Source organism: Anoplolepis gracilipes, chromosome 11 (assembly GCF_047496725.1).
Source record: "Anoplolepis gracilipes chromosome 11, ASM4749672v1, whole genome shotgun sequence".
NCBI lineage: Eukaryota > Metazoa > Arthropoda > Insecta > Hymenoptera > Formicidae > Anoplolepis > Anoplolepis gracilipes.
Genome location: NC_132980.1, coordinates 9,514,449 through 9,536,727, shown reverse-complemented (window position 1 = coordinate 9,536,727; position 22,279 = coordinate 9,514,449). Strand labels below are relative to the sequence as shown.

At 36.2% G+C, this 22,279-nt stretch overlaps 2 protein-coding genes across 4 annotated transcripts in view; both read right to left on the bottom strand.

The window, feature by feature from the left end:
• LOC140671131 (pseudouridylate synthase RPUSD2) overlaps positions 1–22,109 on the bottom strand; it is a 124,247-nt gene extending 102,138 nt beyond the window's left edge. The window contains exons 1-2 of one of the 3 annotated variants that reach the window (XM_072902257.1): positions 21,961–22,109; positions 17,314–17,585 (exon numbers count right to left, since the gene is read on the bottom strand). In XM_072902257.1, coding sequence (XP_072758358.1) covers positions 17,314–17,454 — 141 coding nt within the window. In that variant the 5' untranslated portion in view covers positions 17,455–17,585; positions 21,961–22,109. Of the gene's footprint in view, positions 1–17,313; positions 17,586–18,530; positions 18,637–18,735; positions 19,021–21,960 lie in introns of those variants that run through there. The other 2 variants (XM_072902254.1, XM_072902255.1) reach the window with 2 other exon arrangements.
• Nesd (SHC binding and spindle associated nessun dorma) lies at positions 19,185–21,428 on the bottom strand. The gene is made up of 4 exons (XM_072902259.1): positions 20,328–21,428; positions 20,055–20,259; positions 19,705–19,974; positions 19,185–19,623 (listed from the first exon to the last, which is right to left on the bottom strand). Exons 1-4 carry the CDS (start codon positions 21,233–21,235, stop codon positions 19,330–19,332), a joined length of 1,677 nt encoding a protein of 558 aa, XP_072758360.1. The 5' UTR covers positions 21,236–21,428; the 3' UTR covers positions 19,185–19,329.
• Positions 22,110–22,279: the final 170 nt, after the last annotated feature.

Below are 22,279 nucleotides of genomic sequence, written 5' to 3'. Positions count from 1 at the left end.
AGAAGAGCAGTGGAAAGAGGCAGACGGTGGACAGACTTATATTTAGCGCGAGCACGTGGCGGCGTGGCCGGGTATCTCTCCCCCCCGGATAGGTCGGTCGGTCTGTCTGTCTCACGGAAAAGCTAATGGCGTTGTGTGGGTACCTGTTGCCCCTGGGGACGCCCAGACATCTCTCCCTCCCCCCTGCCCTCCCTGCCCCGCGGTATCTCTCACCACTTCCCCTTCCTGCGTTCTCCCTGTAATTCGTTCCCGCCGGAGCAAACTGCACTCGCAACACACAGCAGAGGTAGCATTACCGCACGTCTCTTTCTCCTCCTCTCTCATAATCAGCGAAGATCGAAAACGCAGAAGAGGGATGGAACGTTGAAACGCGTTTTGGCCGCGATCCAAACTTTAATTCTCGTTTTTCGCGAGAAATCGAGAGATCGACCGACTGATTGCCCGTTTCCGATGACAACGGCCGTTATTTCCCTAAATTATTATAGCACCGATAGCTTCGACTAATGACGTCCCGTTGTTCTTTTCAATAAAATCGTCGCCGAAGTAAATCAGTCACATTGTTTAAATGGGCGTTTGATTCTTCTTCGTCTATCGAAGGTCGAGAAGTCGAAATGAAAAATGAATCTTGCGCTCGAATCATGATTTTTACATGTGTACATAAAGTGACGATTTTTCCTCAGCGAAAATATCGAGAGAGATTATAATTTTTTTTCGAATTTCCAATTTTTTCTATCTAATTTTATATATCTTCGTCATATAATTAAGCTTCCAAATTTTATTAAACTCCACTTAATATTGATTAAAAAAGTAACTTTATTAAGCTTTTAATTTCACAAAACTTTTTCTGCAAAACTCTTTTTTTTTTCGCTTGCAATTTAAAACTATTGATGCTTTGATATTTTTGCTAATATAAAAAAAAAAAAAAAAAAAAAAAAAAAAACAATAATCTCCAAACTATTATTAAAAGAAATTTATTCGGTGATTTAGAGACAGCCGGTATAATTTGGTTTCATGTAAAATCACGTTTCGAAATTTTCACCTCGTCGATCAACAGCTATTTCGTGTTCTAGCGAAGGAGCGTATTTTAACGGAAATATCCCGCACGTCGGTCGCTGACGAATTAGCAATGCGGCTATATCTATCAGCCACAGCGTATACGTATATATACACGCTATTTATTTAACGCACATGACACCCTTTGATCCAACGGTACGGCGGTGCGGCCAATATACGCGAACGGACATATTCATAGCGTCGGCATATTCGTCGTCGCCGCAACCAACATCCATAACGATTTCCCGTTTATTCATCGACCCTTTCGTTTGCATTCGTGGCATTATGCTGACCGAGTCAGCGAAAAAAATGAGATACGTCGTCTCATTAATAACAGATCCAGCAGATATATCAAATCATATTTTTTAAGATATATTATTTAATAAAAATAAATATTTCTTAAATTCTTTATGCAAAAAAAAAAAAAAAAAAATATTTTTAAAGTAAAAACTTGTATCAAAGTACAAGCACAAAAATTCTAAGATTCTCGCTACATCGCATTTATCAAATCTTATCTTCTCGTCTCTCCGTCAAGAGTAAAATTTAAAATCTACTACGAAGCGTATATGTCGTTGTCGCTCTCTAGTGCAAGGTCGTTTCTCCCCGAATAGTGTTGAAAGTCCAACAGAAAGAGAGAGAGAGAATTTGCACGAGAAGAGTATGTACATGCTACTGTTCAAGGCAAAGATAAAGATAAGCAAATAATAAGATAGATAATCGAGAGAGAGAGAGAGAGAGAGAGAGAGAGAGAGAGAGAGAGAGAGAGAGAGAGAGAGAGAGAGAGAAAATGAGTAATGGCGCAGCGAGGCAAACTATGACGTAAGGGCACCGGGATGACATTACGCAGGTGGGAGGCCCGTGAGGCTTCCGATTAGACGAAAGTAATTGCTACGCGCGGTCCGATGGGAGCCCGAGAGATGATTGCCTCGTAGAAATTCAGCTGGACGTTCCCATCGCGCACGATGACCTATTAACTCTCCGCCACATCTTGACCGACATATTCCAGTCGATTGCGCGTTGTTTTCGACACACGGGGCCACGATCATAATTCATACATCGCTCATGGAACTGGGATATCGAAACCCTTTTACTGTCGCGATTTATCAATCATCGGGAGTGGTCAATTCGATATTTACGTCGCGTATCATCCGATTGAGCACGAGAGAACCAACGCAAATCTCTCGTCGAAATATAAACAATTTCCGTCGCATTACACTCTGTCGACATATACACAGGCTTCATTCACCGTTCATCGCTTCATTCGCTCTACGATATCGCGTGATGAAATTTTGTACGATGCATATTTGCAAACGCGCCAATTATGATTAATTCGCAGCGATACATCGCACTGTAATGATTCACAGTAAACGTACTGTAATACATCTCTGTGAGAGAATATTAGAATTAGCTTTGAAATCACCTTTGTCCTACGTGCCTAATAATTCAGCACGCTCCACAAGTCGAATTCTATAGATAACTAAATTAATCATATTGCAAAATGCACTTGTCACTTCGTATGCAAAGTATTGACGAAATTATCCACACGATGACATTGTGCGTTGTCAAACTCGACAATGCGCAAATCTCACATAAGCTTTGAAACGTTAATAATTATGTGCTAAACAAAATTATTCGGAGTGTAAATAATTGAACTCCAAACCAAGCAGATCTGCACAATTGTCTAATTATTGCAATTAACTGGAATGAAAATTTAATGTCGATGCCAGAATCTATCGAAAATTTATCATATTTTCTTTAAAAAAAAAAAAAAAAAACATTTGTTTGAAGATGTCATGAATCTTGCTCTATTAACCGTTGCGGACAGAATAACCGGCCGTTGTAAATATATAAAATGTAATTCTCAACAAGCTGAGTCTAACGGAGGCGCATGAGAACAATTTTACTGCTTTATGACTCCTTCCCCCTTCACGGACGCGTAAAAAAAGAGGAAATAAAAAAATCAGAGAATTGAAAAAAGGGCAAAACACGACTCGCTGGACCGAAACCACACATTGACAGTCGACTTTCACTCATTCGCACAAGGTCGATCGGTTCTCGTGCGTCGAAATTCACGCGTAGATTAGCGAAATGAAGAAAAAAAGAGACAAAAGTAGAAAAACTGGAAATCAAATCGCTAGAACGTTCGAATCCAATATGGCAACCTAGTTGCGTGAGAAACCCCGTAAAACAACGCGAGCGTGATATAACGTTATTAGTATACCGGGTTGTATCGGGAAACTGCGTGACCGGCTCTCTCTTACAAAATTGATTTACCGCGTTTCTTTATAAACTTGTCAACGTCGCGCTGACGCCGAGTTGTAACTAAAAATAACTAATTAGCTGGATATATAAAATATACGTAGAAAATTTTTGCGTGTTAAGCAAATGCGGTATCGTCGAATAGTAGGGATTACGGAGGCCACCATTAATAAGCAGTTATTTTCCAACGTCATAATTTGAATGTACTACAGATCCGCTTTCATATTTAAGCATAAATCTGCATTCGGATAGTTATTAGAACATGACGTTTTATTCGCGGTAACAACCAAGATATTAGCTTTTTGATGGATTATCCAGCACTGATATAATCGTCATTATTCTCTAATCTTTTCCAATCTTTCACATTTGGGAAAAAAACTAACGTGACATTATCGAAGACGTGAGCGCGCGATTTTCTCTCTCGCGACAGCGAAAAATGACAAGAAAAATGTTCGTAACGATGAAATATCTATACGATCGTGCGAATCGATTGTGAGAATCGATGGAATCGCAGAGGACACAGGAACGGTGGATATGAGTTTCCGAATCCGAGCGGCGGATATTCGCGGAATCTTCGAAGCGCGACGCACGCCGATCATATCGTTGGAATAACCGAGGGCGAGGCGGAAATCGAGAGCTCTCTCCCCCCTGTCTTGGATGGGATATAAACGACGTCAACGGAGAGAAGAGAATCCATCGCACGATTCAAGCGCGTAGTCGATTCGCCCGCGTGTTGGAATACGAGAGACAAAGTTTACCCGTAAGTCGTTAAAACGAATGATAACAGTGCGCGAGTTGGCACTCTCCGCGTCGGCAGAGAAGCCCAAACAGCTTCCATAAATCCGGCGCAGTCACGGCCACACGCTCGCGAGACAAACTAATTTCAGCCTCCGTGAAAAAAAAATTGTGCGACTATTGTCGGAATTATGGTTCCTGAAAATCATAACACGCGTGCGACGAAAATATATGGCATGTTTGTTCGGTAGACCCACGCAATTGCATTTGCTTTTCCCTAAATTTTCGGAGTCCCGGGATTATTTCGAGAGCGAATTCTACGAAAATTCCATTGAAAATTATTAGGTAATGAAGAGACGACTTTTTTTTTGCAAAAAACGATACGTCGCATCATATTTGTAAATTCTCAAGTTCTTTATAGGGTAAACTCCCGATAAGATGGCCATAGTTTTTTAAAATGCAAAAAACATACTTTTATTTTTGTTATTTTTTTAATAGCGTCTGGCATATTATCATCACTAAAGCTTAAATTACGTAATATTATCGAAATTAAAAGGAAAATATTTCATAGAAATTTTATAGGTATTATTAAAATAGTATAACATAATTATTGGCCATCTTACCCAACTTTTAAGGAAAAGATGACCACAGCGACGGAAAGATGGCTATAATATTTATAAAAAATTAGTGAAAACGAAAATAAAAATTATAGGTCATATAATAATTTACATATTTTTATAATATGTCTAACGTCGATTACGATAGCTTAACTGTAATTTATTCGACGTTATAACAGTTTTTAGTGGACAGATGAAAAACTTTGCAGGTAATCAAAAGTAAAAATATGATATAAGATTCACAATATCGTTATTTCGAATAATGTATGCACGTAAACTACTGTAAATATCGATTATCTTTGATAATGATAAAAAAGCGCGCTATGTAGCGATTATTGAAAAAAATTACAACCTACGACCATCATACCCTAGTTTACCCTACATCGCGTACAAAAATGAAAGTAATTATATCTCAAACTCTGCGCTATCAAATAATTTCAAACGCAGCGTTCTCTGTTTCGTTTTCTATTTCGGCAATTAATCCTTGCGCAATTTCTTGTCGTGGTTTATATATATACGTAGGTCTACGGCAATAATAATTGCTAACAATAGGACGTATTGTAGCTCGTTGTGATTTATTGCGGGAGATAAGATCTGTCCGGTTGTCTCTACATATATATCTCTGTTGTTTCTTGCAACACCGTCAACCAGATCCCATCAATTCGTATGTAACTTTGTAAGTAGGTGGAGATGGGAATATAGAGTGAGCCGAGAGACAAGAATATGCGGTAAAATTTATCTCTGTACACATGCAATACTCTGTCAGAGTCTTTCAAGAATTTTACGTAAGAGTCTATTATATGATAAAATATATTTACACCGCGTTGTGCGCGTGTTAATTATATGGGTTTTACGATCGTGCACGTAGCATTGTAGCAAATACGTCAAAACAAATAAACGAGGCTAACCGAAATAAGTAGGTGTTGGAAGTTATGATATGTCTGTACGGATTCCGATGCCAGCGAGAGAAAATTACGAGAAACGCGGGAACGATGCGGGTAAATCAGGAAAAACGAAAACGTCTTCCGAGAGAAGGCTTTTTGGCAGCGAAGGACGATGCCTTCATCTTGTTGTTGATTTCAACGTCTCGACGCGAGACGTTGAAATCTTTTTAGCGACATGACTGGAATAGCAGGTCGCACATGAGGAAGCGCTGTTCAGAGTGGGCACAAAGCATGTAGTATTTTAAATAGAAAATAAATACATAGATTTATATAAGCACTAATTTAAGCACTCTAGTTCTTCAATTGAATTATAAATAATTAAACAAAAATTTTATATGTACGGCGTGTATGTTGAATTTTAAATGTTAATTAAAGAGGAAATGGACAGGTTAGCTACGTCAAAAATGAATAAATCTAATACACTTCGAGATTCACATGAATTTGACATTGCGCGCAAAGCACTTTTAGCTTCTAAAACATATAAAATTAATAATTAATTTGTGAGCTAAAGTAAAGATTTCCCTTAGAAATGGGGCAAATATAGTAGAATATAATTTAATCTCAAAATCATATATACCATTATATAATTTTTATATCAAACTAACTTTTATAGTAATTGTATCATTAAAATTTTATAGTAACTGTACACAAAAATTTATAAGAATAAAAATTTAATTTCTACAGGACAAATTTTTCCTCGCAAATCTTAACTAAAATTAATTATTAATTTTATGTGCTGTTAAAATCTTATGTGCTAAAAGTGCTTTGCGCAATGTCAAATTTATAAATCTTAAAATATATTAAATTTATTAACTATTAACGTAGCCGATCTATGCGTCCGATTACACTTTAAGATCATATTCAAAATATTTAATTAATTGATAAGCAAATCAAAAATAAATATCTCAAATATACATATATTTCTTATCAAAGAAAATTCAATGGTATTCATAACTAAAATAATTATTTCTCTCATTTTAACAACAAAGTACCTAAATATGATAGGTTCTTTCCACGAATGTGTATTAATCTATTCTATTCATTTCGTTCTTACAGCTAAACGCAAGTTTCTGTTTTATCAATTTTACAATTATTTTTCTTATTGCACAATATTAGAAATCATATTTAAAACAAGAATACGAAAAATAAAATACCTGAAATACCTCACTACCAGTTTGAAAATTTCAAGTAATATTTCATACAAAAATCTCTGTAATGTCTCTTTATTATTTTAATCGATAATTAATGCAAATTCAAATAAATATTCCTCCTAAGTTGTTTTACTTGTGTAGCTATCAACCTCTCGTATAATAAGTAAATTTTGAAATAATATTTTATCCTTTAACGATACACACACGTGCGTACGATTAGCTTCAATAGTTTTGCATTTGAAGTTCGCCCACCACTGCGAGACGTATAGTACAGAAATAGTTGGACGTAACGGACCACAGGAGATAGCCTGGCGCTCGTCTTCTCCAAGACGAAGCGGGAACGTACGGTCCGCATATGTGCGATACGTACAACATACCTTTCGCTCGCGGAACCGCAGCAACGCGACGGCGGCGATAATTATAAACCGACGAGACGAGGGCGCAGCGCGGCCCGACAAAAGGGAGTCCTATGTTCCTATTTTATCCCCGCGGAACTTTCTTTCGGGTCGCCGAGACGGCGCTAGGCTAATACGACTTAATAAATCGTCCCGCATGAATCACCGCCGCTGGTCACGCGAAAACGCGTGCACTCTTGCTTCGAATGCGTGCAGTGAATTTAACCGACGCCCCCCGCCCCCCCCCCGCCCCCTCTTTCCGTGCGAAGAAGAAGAAGAGTTGTGTCGAACATACCGGACCCGTTATCGTTTAATGAGATAATAAAAGTCCATATAGTATATTAACGTATGTATTCCACCTCGTCGCGAGAGGAGAGAAACGACATTTTGACTGTAATAAAATAATTTGTTTACCACGAGAGAGCGCGGAGAACGCGCTGGTTGACGTAATTTCGGCGACGCGACCGCGACACAATGGGCGTGCATACATCAAACAGTAATGCGATGTAAACGCGTACACGCTGCAATGTAATAACGTGCAACGCGCGACAATGGTCCCAGCGTAAATATAGTAATCGTCCAATTATATAATGCGACTGCGGGCGGTATAGAGGCGATAAATTCGAAATTCTTCTTCCGCGGACATCAATCGCAGTCAGATTGCGTCGCGCCCACGCGCCGGACGAGCTAAACTGATTTAGGATAAAGGGGAGGGAGGATATTCCCACGGAAATGCACGCGATCTGTCCTATCGTGGATCGTAAATCAGCTGCTTCCATCGCATTCCTTTACGCGTTACGCTCGTGTGACACTCGTGCCAAATGTATTCGCCGTCCGCTCTCGATTTTCGCGAGATTCGACAGCGGAATTCTCTCGCTACCGTTTCTTCTCGTTTCTCCCGATTACATAGATCTCGTTTATACAGAAATTATAGGGTAAACTCGGGTAAGATGGCCATAGTTTTTTAAAATGCAAAAAACATACTTTTATTTTTGTTATTTTTTTAATAGCGTCTGGCATATTATCTTCACTAAAGCTTAAATTACGTAATATTATCGAAATTAAAAGGAAAATATTTCATAGAAATTTTATAGGTATTATTAAAATAGTATAACATAATTATTGGCCATCTTACCCAACTTTTAAGGAAAAGATGACCACAGCGACGGAAAGATGGCTATAATATTTATAAAAAAAAATTAGTGAAAACGAAAATAAAAATTATAGGTCATATTACAACTTACATATCTTTATAATATGTCTAACGTCGATTACGATATATAGCTTAACTGTAATTTATTTAACGTTATAACAGGTTTAGTGGACACATGAAAAATTTTGCAGGTAGTCAAAAGTATAAATATGATAAAATATTCACAAATATCATTATTTCGAATAATGTATGCACATAAACTACTATAAATATCGATTATCTTTGATAATGACTCGATAATGATCGCTCTATGTAGCGATTATTGAAAAAATTACAGTCTATAACCATCTTTTCCGTACGGCCATCATACCCTAGTTTACCCTAAACGGAAGCAAGCTCTATCACATATATATTGGATAGGAGGATTAGGTTCTAATTTGATACTAGATAATTAACACGCACACAAGTGTATTACTGTTATTAATAATGAGTATACAAACCACATAAAGATTAAGCTACACCTGCATGTATAAGCATGCATTAAGCATAAATCTCTACGTTATACGCGTTTATTAAACTGGCTATATAGACAAGTTATTCGTACAATCGAATAAAATATATAAAATGACACAATAAATGAATATAACAAATAAAAAGAGATCCTATATAGCAGAACTATATTTGAACAAATCTACCATAAAGTCACTAGAGCGCAGACAGTATAAAGGAAAGAACCGTTCCAAGTAGTCTCGTTCCTGAAATATGTAACTTAATGGTCTTCCGCTTGGATGCGTTTATGTTCGTATATACGTGAGAATGACAAGTTTTGTCGATGACATTCTGTGTCGTGAAGTTTCGCTTGAGATACGTAAAGAAACTGCTGTTTTCGCAATGGACCGTTTACTCCCTCTCTCTCTCTCTCTCTCTCTTTCTCGGTTAAAATTATTATAAATAACTAAATTGTCATGTAATAAATACACAAATAAATATTTTGAAAATCTCTCAAAAATTTCTCTTGCTTTTATATTCCTACGTTAAATCGAGTCACGTATTCATGCAAGTACAGAATATGCGCTTAATTCGTCGCGACCTTTCTCTGCTTATCTTCAATGCCATGTCCCTCCCCTCGTCTCTCACTTCGTCCTCCTTTCCTATTTCGCGAATCGCATAGATCGAATCTCTCTTTCGCCACGGGGTGTCGACGCGATGGGCCAAAATTAGTAGGCAAAGTGCCCCATATAAACATTTTATGCCGACGATGCTCGAGTTTTCTCTCAAGGACATTGATGAATCGCTGACCAACAGGAAATTGTCGAGAACTTAATTAAAATCTCAGCTAATTCCAATTTCCATAGAAACAACTACAGAAAGTTGCCAATTTTTTCTTTTTTTTTTTTTAGTAATCAATACGAACTGATGTTAAGTCTTTAATCATTTGTTTCGTATTTTTGTTTCACAACACGACGAAACGTATAATTGAACATGTGATCTTGAGCTTGTGATCCTCTTGACATCTACAGCTCAAAAGTTACGATTTGATACTCGAAGGAGGGAGCTTAGGGTTTCCGGGGCTCAAGATAGATTCCAAACTACTCAAGCACGGCGGGATACGTATATCACCTAAGAAAATCCAGAGGCGACGGCTGGCACGCGAACATGACCTTGCTAGATGTGTCTAGCGGTTTTCTCCTCTCTTATCCGCGTTAGATAGAGATAGTTATCTAAACACAGTCGTTGAACGCGATTTGTGGACGGATATTATGGTCATCGCTCAGCTTTAAGCATTACCATTGATCGTTCCGACAGTCACATCTCCTGATCGAAATCTCGGGACAAGAAAGGAATCGAGGGATCTATTAGAATGGTCAATGGTCAATTTATTCTCTGAATAAAAAATATTAGAGTATAATAATAGAAATCGTTGACTTTTCTCATTTTTCGCTTCTTCTTCTTCTTCTTCTTCTTCTTTTTTTTTTTTTTTTTTTTTTTTTTTGTTAGCGACTCATCCCGAAATGTTACGTAACTGATATTTCAATGTAAAATATCTCTCATTCCTGCAGAATCCGTCGCGAGATTTTCGTCGTTCTAAGCAAAATTAATTAACCTTTAATTTCGCGAACTATATCACACCATTCCGTGTTGTTGTAGAACCTATTTTAGAAATTGCGACGCGCTTTATCCGGCACACGCAAAGTGTGACTTATGAATAATTTAGCGAGAGTATTATTCATGAGGTGTAGGAAAGTAGTAATTCATGGCTCGATATAAATACAGATGGAATTATCAATAAATGCCTTTAAAAATCTGTTCTTCATACAACTTAATATCCTTATCTCTTAATATCACTAGCCCTTAATGTCACTATCGGAAGGATTAAAAAACATTACGACGAAATCAAGCGCTCTTTAAGCCATTAGAGAACGTGTATCCGGCAGAGGGAACAAAAAAATGGAGCCAACAGACCGTTCTTTCAAAACGGACAAGCTGTAAAAACTTAACAAAGCGACCGAAAGCCCCCGCCGATATTGCACGTCGCGTTGAGCGAACCAATTTCCAGTTTGCACTTTTTCCGAATGCGATTGCATTCGCGCGCGCGTGCTGTTTCAAGCCTGGTTCAATCTGTATATAAAAATCGCGTATGAACCATCACGGTACATCGTGTCGCACAACAACAGGATACACGGAAACATGGACCTGGGAGTACGAAATTTAGTTGTATAGATACAGATAGGATAGTCTGCGAATAAGTCCGCGTTTGTGCAATTTTTCGAGCTTTATCGCGAAAAACAGAGGATCGTTCTCTCACCGGTCTATCGGATTCAATACGCTCATATAACTAATTACAGGTGCATAGCGACAGGTGTATACGTGTGCCATTTTGCTTACAACGTGTACTAAAATTGCATTATTTACGATTGTCGTGCGCAGCCTTATTGAACGACAAGAAAAGCAGCCTTTACTGGCCGCTCCCGCTTTACTAGCTACTAAATAATCTATTTCTCTCGCGTTTATACCCGCCGGACCACAGTGTGCTAGCATACGTGTGCTTCTAAAGACGAGACACCGTGCATCTCTCCTACGGACCTAAAACCAGAAATAAACCACAGCTGGAGCTGCCTAGATCCCTATTTTGCCGCCGTTAACAACGCTTTTATTGATCTATCGCCAGCCAATTTCAACGTAGCGGAAAGATATTCGACAAATTTCGCGTAAATATCGTAAACGCAAATTATGTATCGTGACCAGTTCGGCATTAATCATACATAACGTAACCTTGAGTTAGTTAATCGTCTTCGCTGTCGCGTGGGACGTGCCAGAAGTGAAGATAATGAAAATACCTCGGACGACGTCGTAGTCAATTTTTTCCTCTCTCCATCGAAAACTTTATTTCAGCGAAAAAAAGTTGAATTAATAATGCGTTAATATATGATAATAGAGTTACGCTGACGTGTATTTATTTCGTCATGGATTATCGAGGGCACGCGTATAGAAATATACCGTGATTTACGATCCGATAGTTGAGCAGTAACGCGCAAACTCGAGGCATGATATTTTATAGCTAAACGGTTCTCGAGGCGAGTTAATTTAATTTTAAAAGCAAACTAAATCAAGACGACATACCTATCGTCGCGTGCTGATTAATAGATAATAAAATAAGACGATACGTGACGATGTGTAATTGTTAACAGACAGCTGCCTACGCATGTCAAACTCTTCGAGTTTATTTAATTTATTAAACTCTAACTATTCCTAAAGGAAATTATCTAATTAATTTCAATCTTCTATCTTTAGTAACGAGTTTGATATTTCTAAATAATTTTCTAAAAACTTTCCATATTTGTTCTGTATTTGATCTAACATCAGTTACAAGGGAGAATAAAGATATGTTCACGAGATAAACGAATCAATTAAAAATCGATTTGACGAATCACAAACACAAGAGAGAAATTAAATTTTAATTAAAACTTGATAAAGCTAATGATTCGCGTGTTTTAATTACTAAAAGCTCAACGAACCTCGCCGGTATATTGCGGTTTTGGTTATTTTATCATCGAACGCGTCGCTCTCGTGACTAATAACTTTTGGTAAAAGTGGAAGAGAGAGGCAGATAGGATTCGTTTCTGACCGCGCGTATCAAAATTTGAACGGGACACGTGTCGTCGCCACTCGTCGAACGGTTCGAACGAAAACGCAAGATGTATATTTAATAGCTAGCTTTTCTCTCTGACAAACAAGTAATATTACCCAGAGCTTCAATACAGTCATGTCATTAATGAACGATTCGTCAAGCTCGTGAAATAAAACGAACGACTGCCACTCTCCCCTCTCCATCACACTTGGCTACCGAAACACGTGCATTATGTGAATTTTGGCTTGGCAACACAGCGTTGTGCCGTTTTAATCGGTCTGTTTGGAAAATCTGCGTACGTTGTTTGAAGGCAGAATTATGATCGTTGGTGGTTGGCACGACATAGATCATAAAACGACGGTGGTACGTTTTTCCCGAGGAAGTCCATTATCTTTGTCATAACATACGTTGACATAAGTATACAAAGATTAAAAGCAATCTTTGCTTAAAGAGCAACTGCAAAGGAATCGATGCTCGTGCGACGTGCGATAATATGTTAGATAAACGCTTTATGTGCTGCTTTGTATTTATGTAATTATTCTATAACACTAAACTTTTATATTACCGTTTATTTAATAATAAAAAAATTATTCAAATTTATGTAATCTTTTTCCATGTGATTTATAAAAGGGAAATTTATAATCGTGTATCTCCTAAATCTATATCGCGAAACAAAATATAAATTTTTGAGGAAGCATACACCTATATATGTGCCAAGATTTCTTATTAATTTGTGATAAATGGAACAAGACGATGATTTATCAGAATAATGTATTTTAATTTTCGTAATAACTTTAAAATTTCAAACTTGTTGACCCGTTTCAAATTATAATTAAATCAATTGTGATACGTTTTTCGTCGGGATGAAAATATTTTTTTTTTCTATAAAACAGTGATAGCGTCAAATCAATAAAACACACACTGTTTGTCTTACTGCACTATTTTTAAAAACGCAACACGTACCATTTTCGCGGCAGTATGGTAAGTCATATGAAACACGAATATATCAAACAAACGTGCTTCTATGTTGCTGCACACGAGTAGTGAAGAAACTGCTTTGGAAATCAAATTCAAAGGAATCGTACTATGCAAAGTAAATATACTATGTGCAAACGTGCACATAGGTAAATTATCTCATATAAAAATAATAACATTTTAAGCTATAGATTATTTATAGGTAAATTATCTCATATAAAAATAATAACATATTAAGCTGTAGATTATTTATAGGTAAATTATCTCATATAAAAATAATAATATTTTAAGCTATAGATTATTTAGGTTATCATTTTTTATTATTTTTAAAGTAAAAATAATATATTACAAAAAACGAAAAAACAAAACCTTACGTCAGAAAGAGAAAAAGAAAGTTAAATTATTTTAAAATAATTTTTAATCTAGGATGTCTATAAAAGAGAGAGAAGATAATTTATTTAAAATAAAATATAAAATAAATAAAATAGAAAGTACAATATCAAATCAACAATAATAGAAATGGCTTTATTTATATAATAAAGAACAAATATTGCAGAAGTTAGAGTGCTAAAATTTATATTTAATAATTTATTTATACAAGTACGTTTAATTTAATTATACAAAAACGTTTTAGTTTTATTTTGAGTCATTTTTAGTAAATATATGTATGCGTTAAAATGTACATAAAATTAGAACGTAAATGTCAAAATGGGATATTTAGTTTCAAATACCTTATGCAGTTATGAGAGCTGCATATATCATTTCTTATATGTGTAACTTTATAAAGTATTTCAGACTGTATCTCACTTTAACATTAATGTTCTAATTTCATGTGAATTTTGACATACATTTACTGAAGATGACCCGAAATGTGACCAAAACATTCAATTTGTATAATTAAACTATATTATAAATATAAATTTTTACGCCTTGCGATTTTGACACTTTAGTTCTTATTATCGATACTTGTTCTACAAAATAGAATAAAAGAAAAGATTATTTCATATTTTTGTATAAATGTGTATAAATAATTTATATGTAAAATATATAAAAGTTTATTTGGAAAGAAAATTTAATCGAACAATAATAGTATATCAAATAATTCTACGTAAATCAACTGTTTTTTTAAATATAATAATACTGTTTTATATACTTTATACTTTACTCTTTATGTTACTTTAAAATAATTTCTAATGCAATATACATTAGCAGGTTTCTTCATCATTCTAGTTAGTGACGATTTTTTCATCGCTGCGTTAAAAAAAAACCGCTCGTGTGCGTTAAGCCTAATGAGAAAATTTAAAGAGCTGTTAAAGGAAGGAAAAAAGAAAAAAAAAGGAAGAGTGCATTTCACGTTCGGCGCAGCGACGAGAAACAGCCGGGAGCAGTAACTCGTAATACGTCTCGCCGATGCTTTTGGCCGGCACATACGCACACACACAAAGTGTTATTTGCAGCCGTGTGGCACAACCATTCTGGTCCTCTCGGGTGATTGATCGTTTTCGCCGTTATACATCTCTTTCCGTCTTTCATTTTCCGTTTCAACGTTTCGCTCCTCTCGTCGGCCCCGCCTCGTAATTTCACCTCGTTCCTCAACGCTTTTACAATTATGCACCTTTACCACGCCTACGCGCGTTAATTAGATTACGAGATATTAATTATTTTCTATGTGTTAACGTCAACGTGTGATGTCAGAATTTGTAAAGGGTTATTCATTATTAAAGTTAACAATTATAGCCTACAAAAGCAAAATCTTCAACGTTAATTTCAACATTCCGTTAATCTCTCGCTTTTAATTCAGCGTTAATTAAATGCACGAGGCTGTTAACGCGACCGACCCTCCCCGCATAAGTTTGCCGGAATATTTTTGAACAATTTCGCGCACACATACACCTACTTGGCTATCCTTATCGGACTTGTACTCACTTCCCACGCGCGCGAACCGACCACTATCTCGAATGGTTATTTCTGTTTTTTCGCACAACTCGCAACTCGAGCAGAATATTTTCGGAAATAACACCACATTGCGACACACTGTACGCGTTCTGCAACATTTTATCTTGGCACTATCGGGCACGATGGCTGCGAGCGAGCGACACGCGACCAAATGCCGAGATACTCTATGGATATTTTATAGATATCCCTATAGTACACGGGAATGTTTAAGATCGTGACCCGACGAAAACATTATGCATTATGCACGAATCGCTCATAATCGACAATGTAACGAAATGATTTATAAGATCCTCGCCTGTCGACCACATCGCGGGCTCTTTTTCGAGAAAATTCCCGAGGGAATGTTATTCAAGTGTGTTTAACGACCTTTTAACGACGATGCATATTTAACGCCGAATGTAATTTAACCAAAATTCACCATTGTAATATATATTTTATCTACATAAAATATATAAATTTCATTCTATGCCCTATATCTATTTCGAAAAGAGGGTTAAACGGATAATTCGCGATAATTACTACATTACAATTTAATCATTTATGCATCGCCGTTATACAAACAGAAAGAACAATTTATCGCGGTGATAATTCATTCATGATTTAACGCTCTATGATGCCGGAGACATATAAAAACGAGCGATTATGTGTATGTGAGATAGATAGTTCGAAATAATATAGTTTGCCAAAGGTCTTCCCGAGAACGAGAGAGATAAGTTTCGTATGCAAAACGGAAAGCGATCAGGTATTAAAGCGTTTGCATCGCGCGGTATCAAACTTTACTGCATAAAAAAAAGAGAGCGAAAGAGAGAGAGAGAGAAGAAGAAGGGAGAGGCGAGAGAACGCACGAGTGTCCCTTGCGACTGGAAGAAAAATGTGGAGCGGAATAATTTAATTCGCCGCCATGTGATCGACCGTAAAGTCGTGCTTTAAAAATCGTCCCCCGTACTTTTACATCGTTCCTCGTTTTGTAACGGCGGCCCAACATCGATCCAAAGCCAGTCTCCAAGGCTTCTCACAGCAATCCCCACGACAATCGTCAACATACATCACATACGTAGACTATTATTTGCTAAATATGTTATAGCGTCATGCGCCTCTTCGCACCTTTCTTGTAACTTTTACGTCATGCACAGCGTGCCAATGTATGCATTGGATCGATAAATGCAACAAACGTATAAAAAATTCAATTAATATGCACGTTTTAGCTACGTTAAAGGTTTAATTACCTCATGTTGAAAAGCGAATGTTTCTGATTAAATTAAGTAAAGCTAATTTACATGCGGGTGATAGTTGCTCAAGATCAATCAAAACTGATGTCTATCCGAACAAATAAATTTCTCAATTCTAATTAGCATATTAGGAAAGTACGCCTCAAAATAATAATATAATCGAGTGTAATAAAATAATTTATATATTAAATTTATATAATAAATTTAATTATTTATTTATTTTTACTTTATTTATGTGAAAAAAATAGAAGCGCAATCCCGATTTATAAAGAGTTATATCAAATACTTTAAAGTTAATTTAGAAATCAGTAAACGGCCAGTTAATTTAATCAAAATGTGATGAGATAAACGCATTTATTAGCTGACAAATTTAAACGATAGAGATTTCGATTTATTTGAAAAATTCCGCATATTTGCGGAAACTCTATCTCCACATGTGTCGGAAAATAAATGATATATCGATTTCAATGAATTTCGCAATATCGGAAGACAAAATACAAATAAGTTTTTTTTAGAAAAATATTATTTAATTGACACCGGGAAATGGCAAGTGCAATTGCAATATCAATAAAATATATTGGTTTCGGTTTTGCGACCTCGTTCTCTCTCTCTCTCTCTCTCTCTCTCTCTCTCTCTCTCTCTTATCAGATTTGCGGCAATTGTGGCGATCACAATTTGCGAGAAACAATAGCGGAAAAATCAACATGAAGTACTCACCTCCTCATCGGATGGCGGCTCCTCGTAATCAGACAACGTATTTTTGAAGACGAAGATGCAGTCGGATGGATCGAGGTGACGTGCGTTACCAAATTGCGTTTGTCCATCGGTAGCCTGAGTTGGCGCAGTTGTCTCCACCATATCGATAGATGTGTCCGTCAATGTGTCCAACACGGCTGTGTGCGTCCAGTCGGTCTTAATAATCGTGTCAACACGATCGTTCGCGATTCCAATTCGTCGAAGCGGCAACTCAAATACAGGATTGCAGGAAGCTGTAAAGAAATGAGAAAATTTTAAATTTTTAGTATTTTTTTTTTTTAGAAATCTTTTATTTTTCAAATTTCAGTGACACACGTTTCTGGCTTATAATTAGAAGTAACAACTTTTCTCTAAAGAATTAATGTCAACAAACCTTGGTATACATTATCTTTATTTAAAGTCGTTATCTTTAAGCGAGATAAGAAATTATTTATAAAAATATCTTCAGTCTTATAACACAGTGGAAAAAATTAATCAATCTCCAATCTCCATTAAGCTTTGCAAAGTAGATCGGAATTCACACGACGTGTTAAAAACGGAAAGGGAAATGAAGAAGAACGAGTTGAAAATGGGTTGGTAAAAACGTTATCGTGTATCGCGAATGTGTAACAGACGCGAATGTTTTAAAACACCAAATATATGTTGGCGTGTACAAGGTACGGGATTCGTCATTCTTGTTATATCACCCCCGCCGGAATGCCTTTACATCATGAATATGCATCGCGTCCGTGCACCACGCGATACATCATATATATATATATATATATATATATATATATATACACACACACACACTACTGCCAACGACAGTACGCCCTTCTCTCCCTCCGGCTCCTCGCCATCCACCCCCGCGATTAATCACTGCGTCTCAATATCAAAGCGTGACGGCCGCCGCGGTTTTATCTCGCTCGACGACGGAACGCGTGATTAATCATTTCGGCGCGGGACGAACCAGACGGAATCGCCGCGAGCTCTCGATCGATGGGGATGATGAGGCCCGGAGACAGGCTCGCGCGAATGACGTTTCATTCATACGCAACGAGCGCACGTGTCCGACCACATGGCTCGTGCGACGAGAGGAAAGGGTGGGAGAGAAGGACGGGGGAGCGCTTGTGGTATCATTTTAGAAGATCGAGCGCCGACCAGAGTTATAAAGATACAGCACTTATAATGAATACTTATGCATGTTTGTATGCACGGCTCTTTTTTCCCTTTGCGTATACGCCGAAACGCAACACGCGCATGCGACGCGAACGGCGACTCCGACATTTGTAGCCGGTTAAGTTAGGTTAGGTTGTCGCGACACCTCGTATCGGAACGATTCACGGATCCTGACTATTGACATTTTGCTCCTAATTGAAGCTCGAATTAAGAGTTACTTACGTTTGTCGATGAGAAGCGACCAATTCGACTTGCGAACGAGATGACTGTGAAACAGATCGAAGCACGTTCGAACCGTCGCAAAATTGTATCTCCAAACGAATAGGCGGGAACACGTTGATGCGGATATAATATCCCGATAATCGCAACAAACTGACACTTTTCTTACCAATATTCGCAATTTCTGAATTGTCATATCAATATATAGAAAACCCGATATATTCCAACGCGGCGAGCACCAGCGAACCAACATGGACTATCGAATCGTAACGATTACGCCATCTGATGGCGTATGTGAGAAGTAAAAGTATAGTAACAGCGCTTACGAATAGCCTGATAATATATCGACGTATTAGTCATTCGAGGAAAGATGGGGATTATTTTAAATAAAATTATCTTTGCAAAAGTATACAGACAAAATATCAAATTATTCACATATAAAACACTACAAGTTGTTATAAAATCAAATATATTTTGGTGGAAAAATAGAAAAAATTTACATTTAAAATACACAAATGTACAATATTGAAAGATGGAATTTGTTCTTTAGATCAAAGAGACAAGAACGATAATTTATGATGGCAAATAGTGCGGAATTTATTGTTCAGAATTTTCTTTCTGAGAATCATTCTCTTCGGTTTCTCTGTCCTGAGCATAAGTACGTGCAAACGCTGCAATACCTTTCGGTTTTAATGTGATGATTTCTTTGTCATCATTAGGAAATTTACATTCATTTAAAACTATTTTATTAATAGATATATCCATCAATTCATTCCCCATTTCTATTCTTTTTAAACTGGTTACTTTCTCAGATTCAATCACCAGAGCATTTCCATACTTAATATTCTCAAAGGAACATTTAGTGGCAGTAAAAGTGGCATTATCATTGAGCTAAACAAAAAAATGTATACTCATATATATATATTTATATTCTAATAGCACAAGGTTCAAAATTATGTAATGTGATTTTACCAGTATACCCTCGTAACAGTCTTCAAAACTGCATTTATTCATGACAACTTCTCCAGTTGCATAAATAATCGCAGCAGTTCCCAATCCCTGGAAAACTGTGTTCTCAAATACCAATTTTGCTCCTGGTAAAACAATTGTACCCCATTTAGTATTACTTGGAATGTCCAAGACACGTATTCTACAATCAGTTACAATGACAGTACAATCTTTTCTGACAATTATGCCTGCTTGAAGTGTTCCCAAATCAATACAGATATTTTTCAACAAGACCTGTGTTAAGTTTTACAAATTAAGTATAAAAAAAAAAAATTATAAAATAAATAATAATAGAAATATTTGAATTATAATACCTCAGTGCCAGAAAAATCAAACAAAACTGATGATGCATCTGACTCAGATGGACACAAAATAGTATTTACTGTATTGCAAATTCCTATAATTGTTCCTCCTTTTTGTAATTCGTTGTAACGCTTGACAGAATGTTGTCCTTCACCTAATAAAACAGTATCACCTATTTCAATTGTATCCAAAGCATCGTCAAGACATCCAGAAATTCTAAAATGTATACAATATATAAGCTATAAATTTATTTCAAAAAGTTTTGAAAAAAAGTTGAAACATACTTAATAGATGCATCTTCAGGTAATATTGTTTGAACTTTATTAGAAAGTTCCCAGAATTGTTTTACGATACCACCCAGCCATACAAGGTGATATATTTTTCTATCTTTGCACTCCTTATGCTTATGTTTTTTATAAGCTTGATGATATCCAAGTAACTTTCTCATTGAAGGATTTTCCAAAAGATCCATTTCTGCTTTAATTTGCTGAAGCCGAAAATGAAGTTTCACCAATTCGCATGCTTCCTTTGTTAACTCTTCTGTCATTTCTTCTTCTTGCACATCGTCGGGTAATAAAGCTTCGTACCTTGGAATCTTCTTCTTTATTTCTTTTGCCTCTTTAATTAATGATCTGATAATTTCGCATGTTTCTTCGTTAATAACTTTCTGTTTCATGTCATAGTACAATTTAAGTCTTGATTCCAAGTGTTGCTTCACCCAAACCGAATCATCATCTTCATCCTCGTCCCATGACATCCATAAATAATTATAAAAGAACCGAACTCGATCCACACAATGTGCAGTACCTTCTATATCCAGGGTATTATCTTTCTGATTCAGTGTGGGATACAGTTCAATCAACGGTATTTCGTGTTTTTCAGGTAGATGAATATTTTCATCCAAAACAGCTTTAATTTTCACCACGGCATTTAACTTAGGAAAATCCATCCCCAACACTTTAACGAGAACTATCACTGGATAGGGAAGGTTAAAAGCCTCGCACGTGGACCTGGATATTTTCCATAACGCCTCCCAACCAGCCTCCTCCATAACAGTTTCCAGCTCGTAAGCCCATTCCGCACGAATATTTGGTAAATTTACTCTTCTCGGCTCTGACAGGATGCATTTATACTCATACAATCTTTCCTCGTAATTCTTGTCAAAGATATATATATCCATGTACTCGCTCATCTTTTTTTTACGAATAACTTTCTAGTAAGCACGTGTAAGCGCAAAATTTCAGATATACGACATACTCTCCGTTTTAACAGCATTCAAAATTTCAAAATACAACCTTTAATGAGAGAAAAGCGACACCAAGGCGATGTTGCTAAAAATAAATTTTTATATCAGACCAATGTGGGCCCAATGGGCCCGAAGACCATTGCAAACGCTGACGTGATCGATCGTCGATAAAATTTATCATAACATTATGTACATGGAAAAAATATACGCAAATATTCGATTATATTAATATATACAATTGTATTTTACAGTAATATTGAGAATTATTCCCGTTATAATTTAATTATAAATAATCTATCTTATAATTTTCGAAAAAATTTATAGCTTTATTTTGTCTATCTTTAATAAATTTATTAATATCATTCTTGAAATCTTTATTTATAGCGAAATAAAAACAATTTTAATATAACAAAAATTCTTCTAATTTTAGTTATAATTATATAAACCTTTTAATATATATATATATATATATATATATATATATAATATATATATGTATATCTTTTATATTATTATCATTATATATATTTATAAATTGCTGTGTAAAATAAAAAAATAGCGCGATCAAAACATGACGCTCAGTTATCTACTATTCAAATATTATTGCAAGAGAGAGAGAATTAATGCAGTTAATTACAGAACGATTAATATATGCGTATGCACATACATACATATAGATACCTGGCGATGATTACACGTCTGTATTGTTCTTTTAATGCACTTTGACGAGAAAATAACACCAGTTAGAAACGCGAAATGAGAATTTTAATCGGTTCCGGATACTCGAAAATAAACACTGAAATTGCAATAATAATAACACGATATTTAACGATAAACCACACTCCGACGCTTTACCGCAAGATATTCGCGTATTTATAACTGCGTTCGAGAATCGCAATTGCCACTATCGATGTATCGAGACAAGGTATCGAGACGGCCAATCGCAAGACAGAATTGGATTCTGCTCGTTTCACTTGCACTTGCTGCACT

What these genes read in the sequence shown, in the direction of transcription:
- Nesd (XM_072902259.1), bottom strand. Translation starts at nt 21,235, where the DNA reads ATGAGCGAGTACATGGATATATATATCTTTGACAAGAATTACGAGGAA. An exon ending in CCTGAAGATGCATCTATTAA is followed by an intron (nt 20,260 to 20,327) that starts GTATGTTTCAAC and finishes TATACATTTTAG; the next exon opens with AATTTCTGGATGTCTTGACG. An exon ending in ACTGTTACGAGGGTATACTG is followed by an intron (nt 19,624 to 19,704) that starts GTAAAATCACAT and finishes TTTTTTGTTTAG; the next exon opens with CTCAATGATAATGCCACTTT.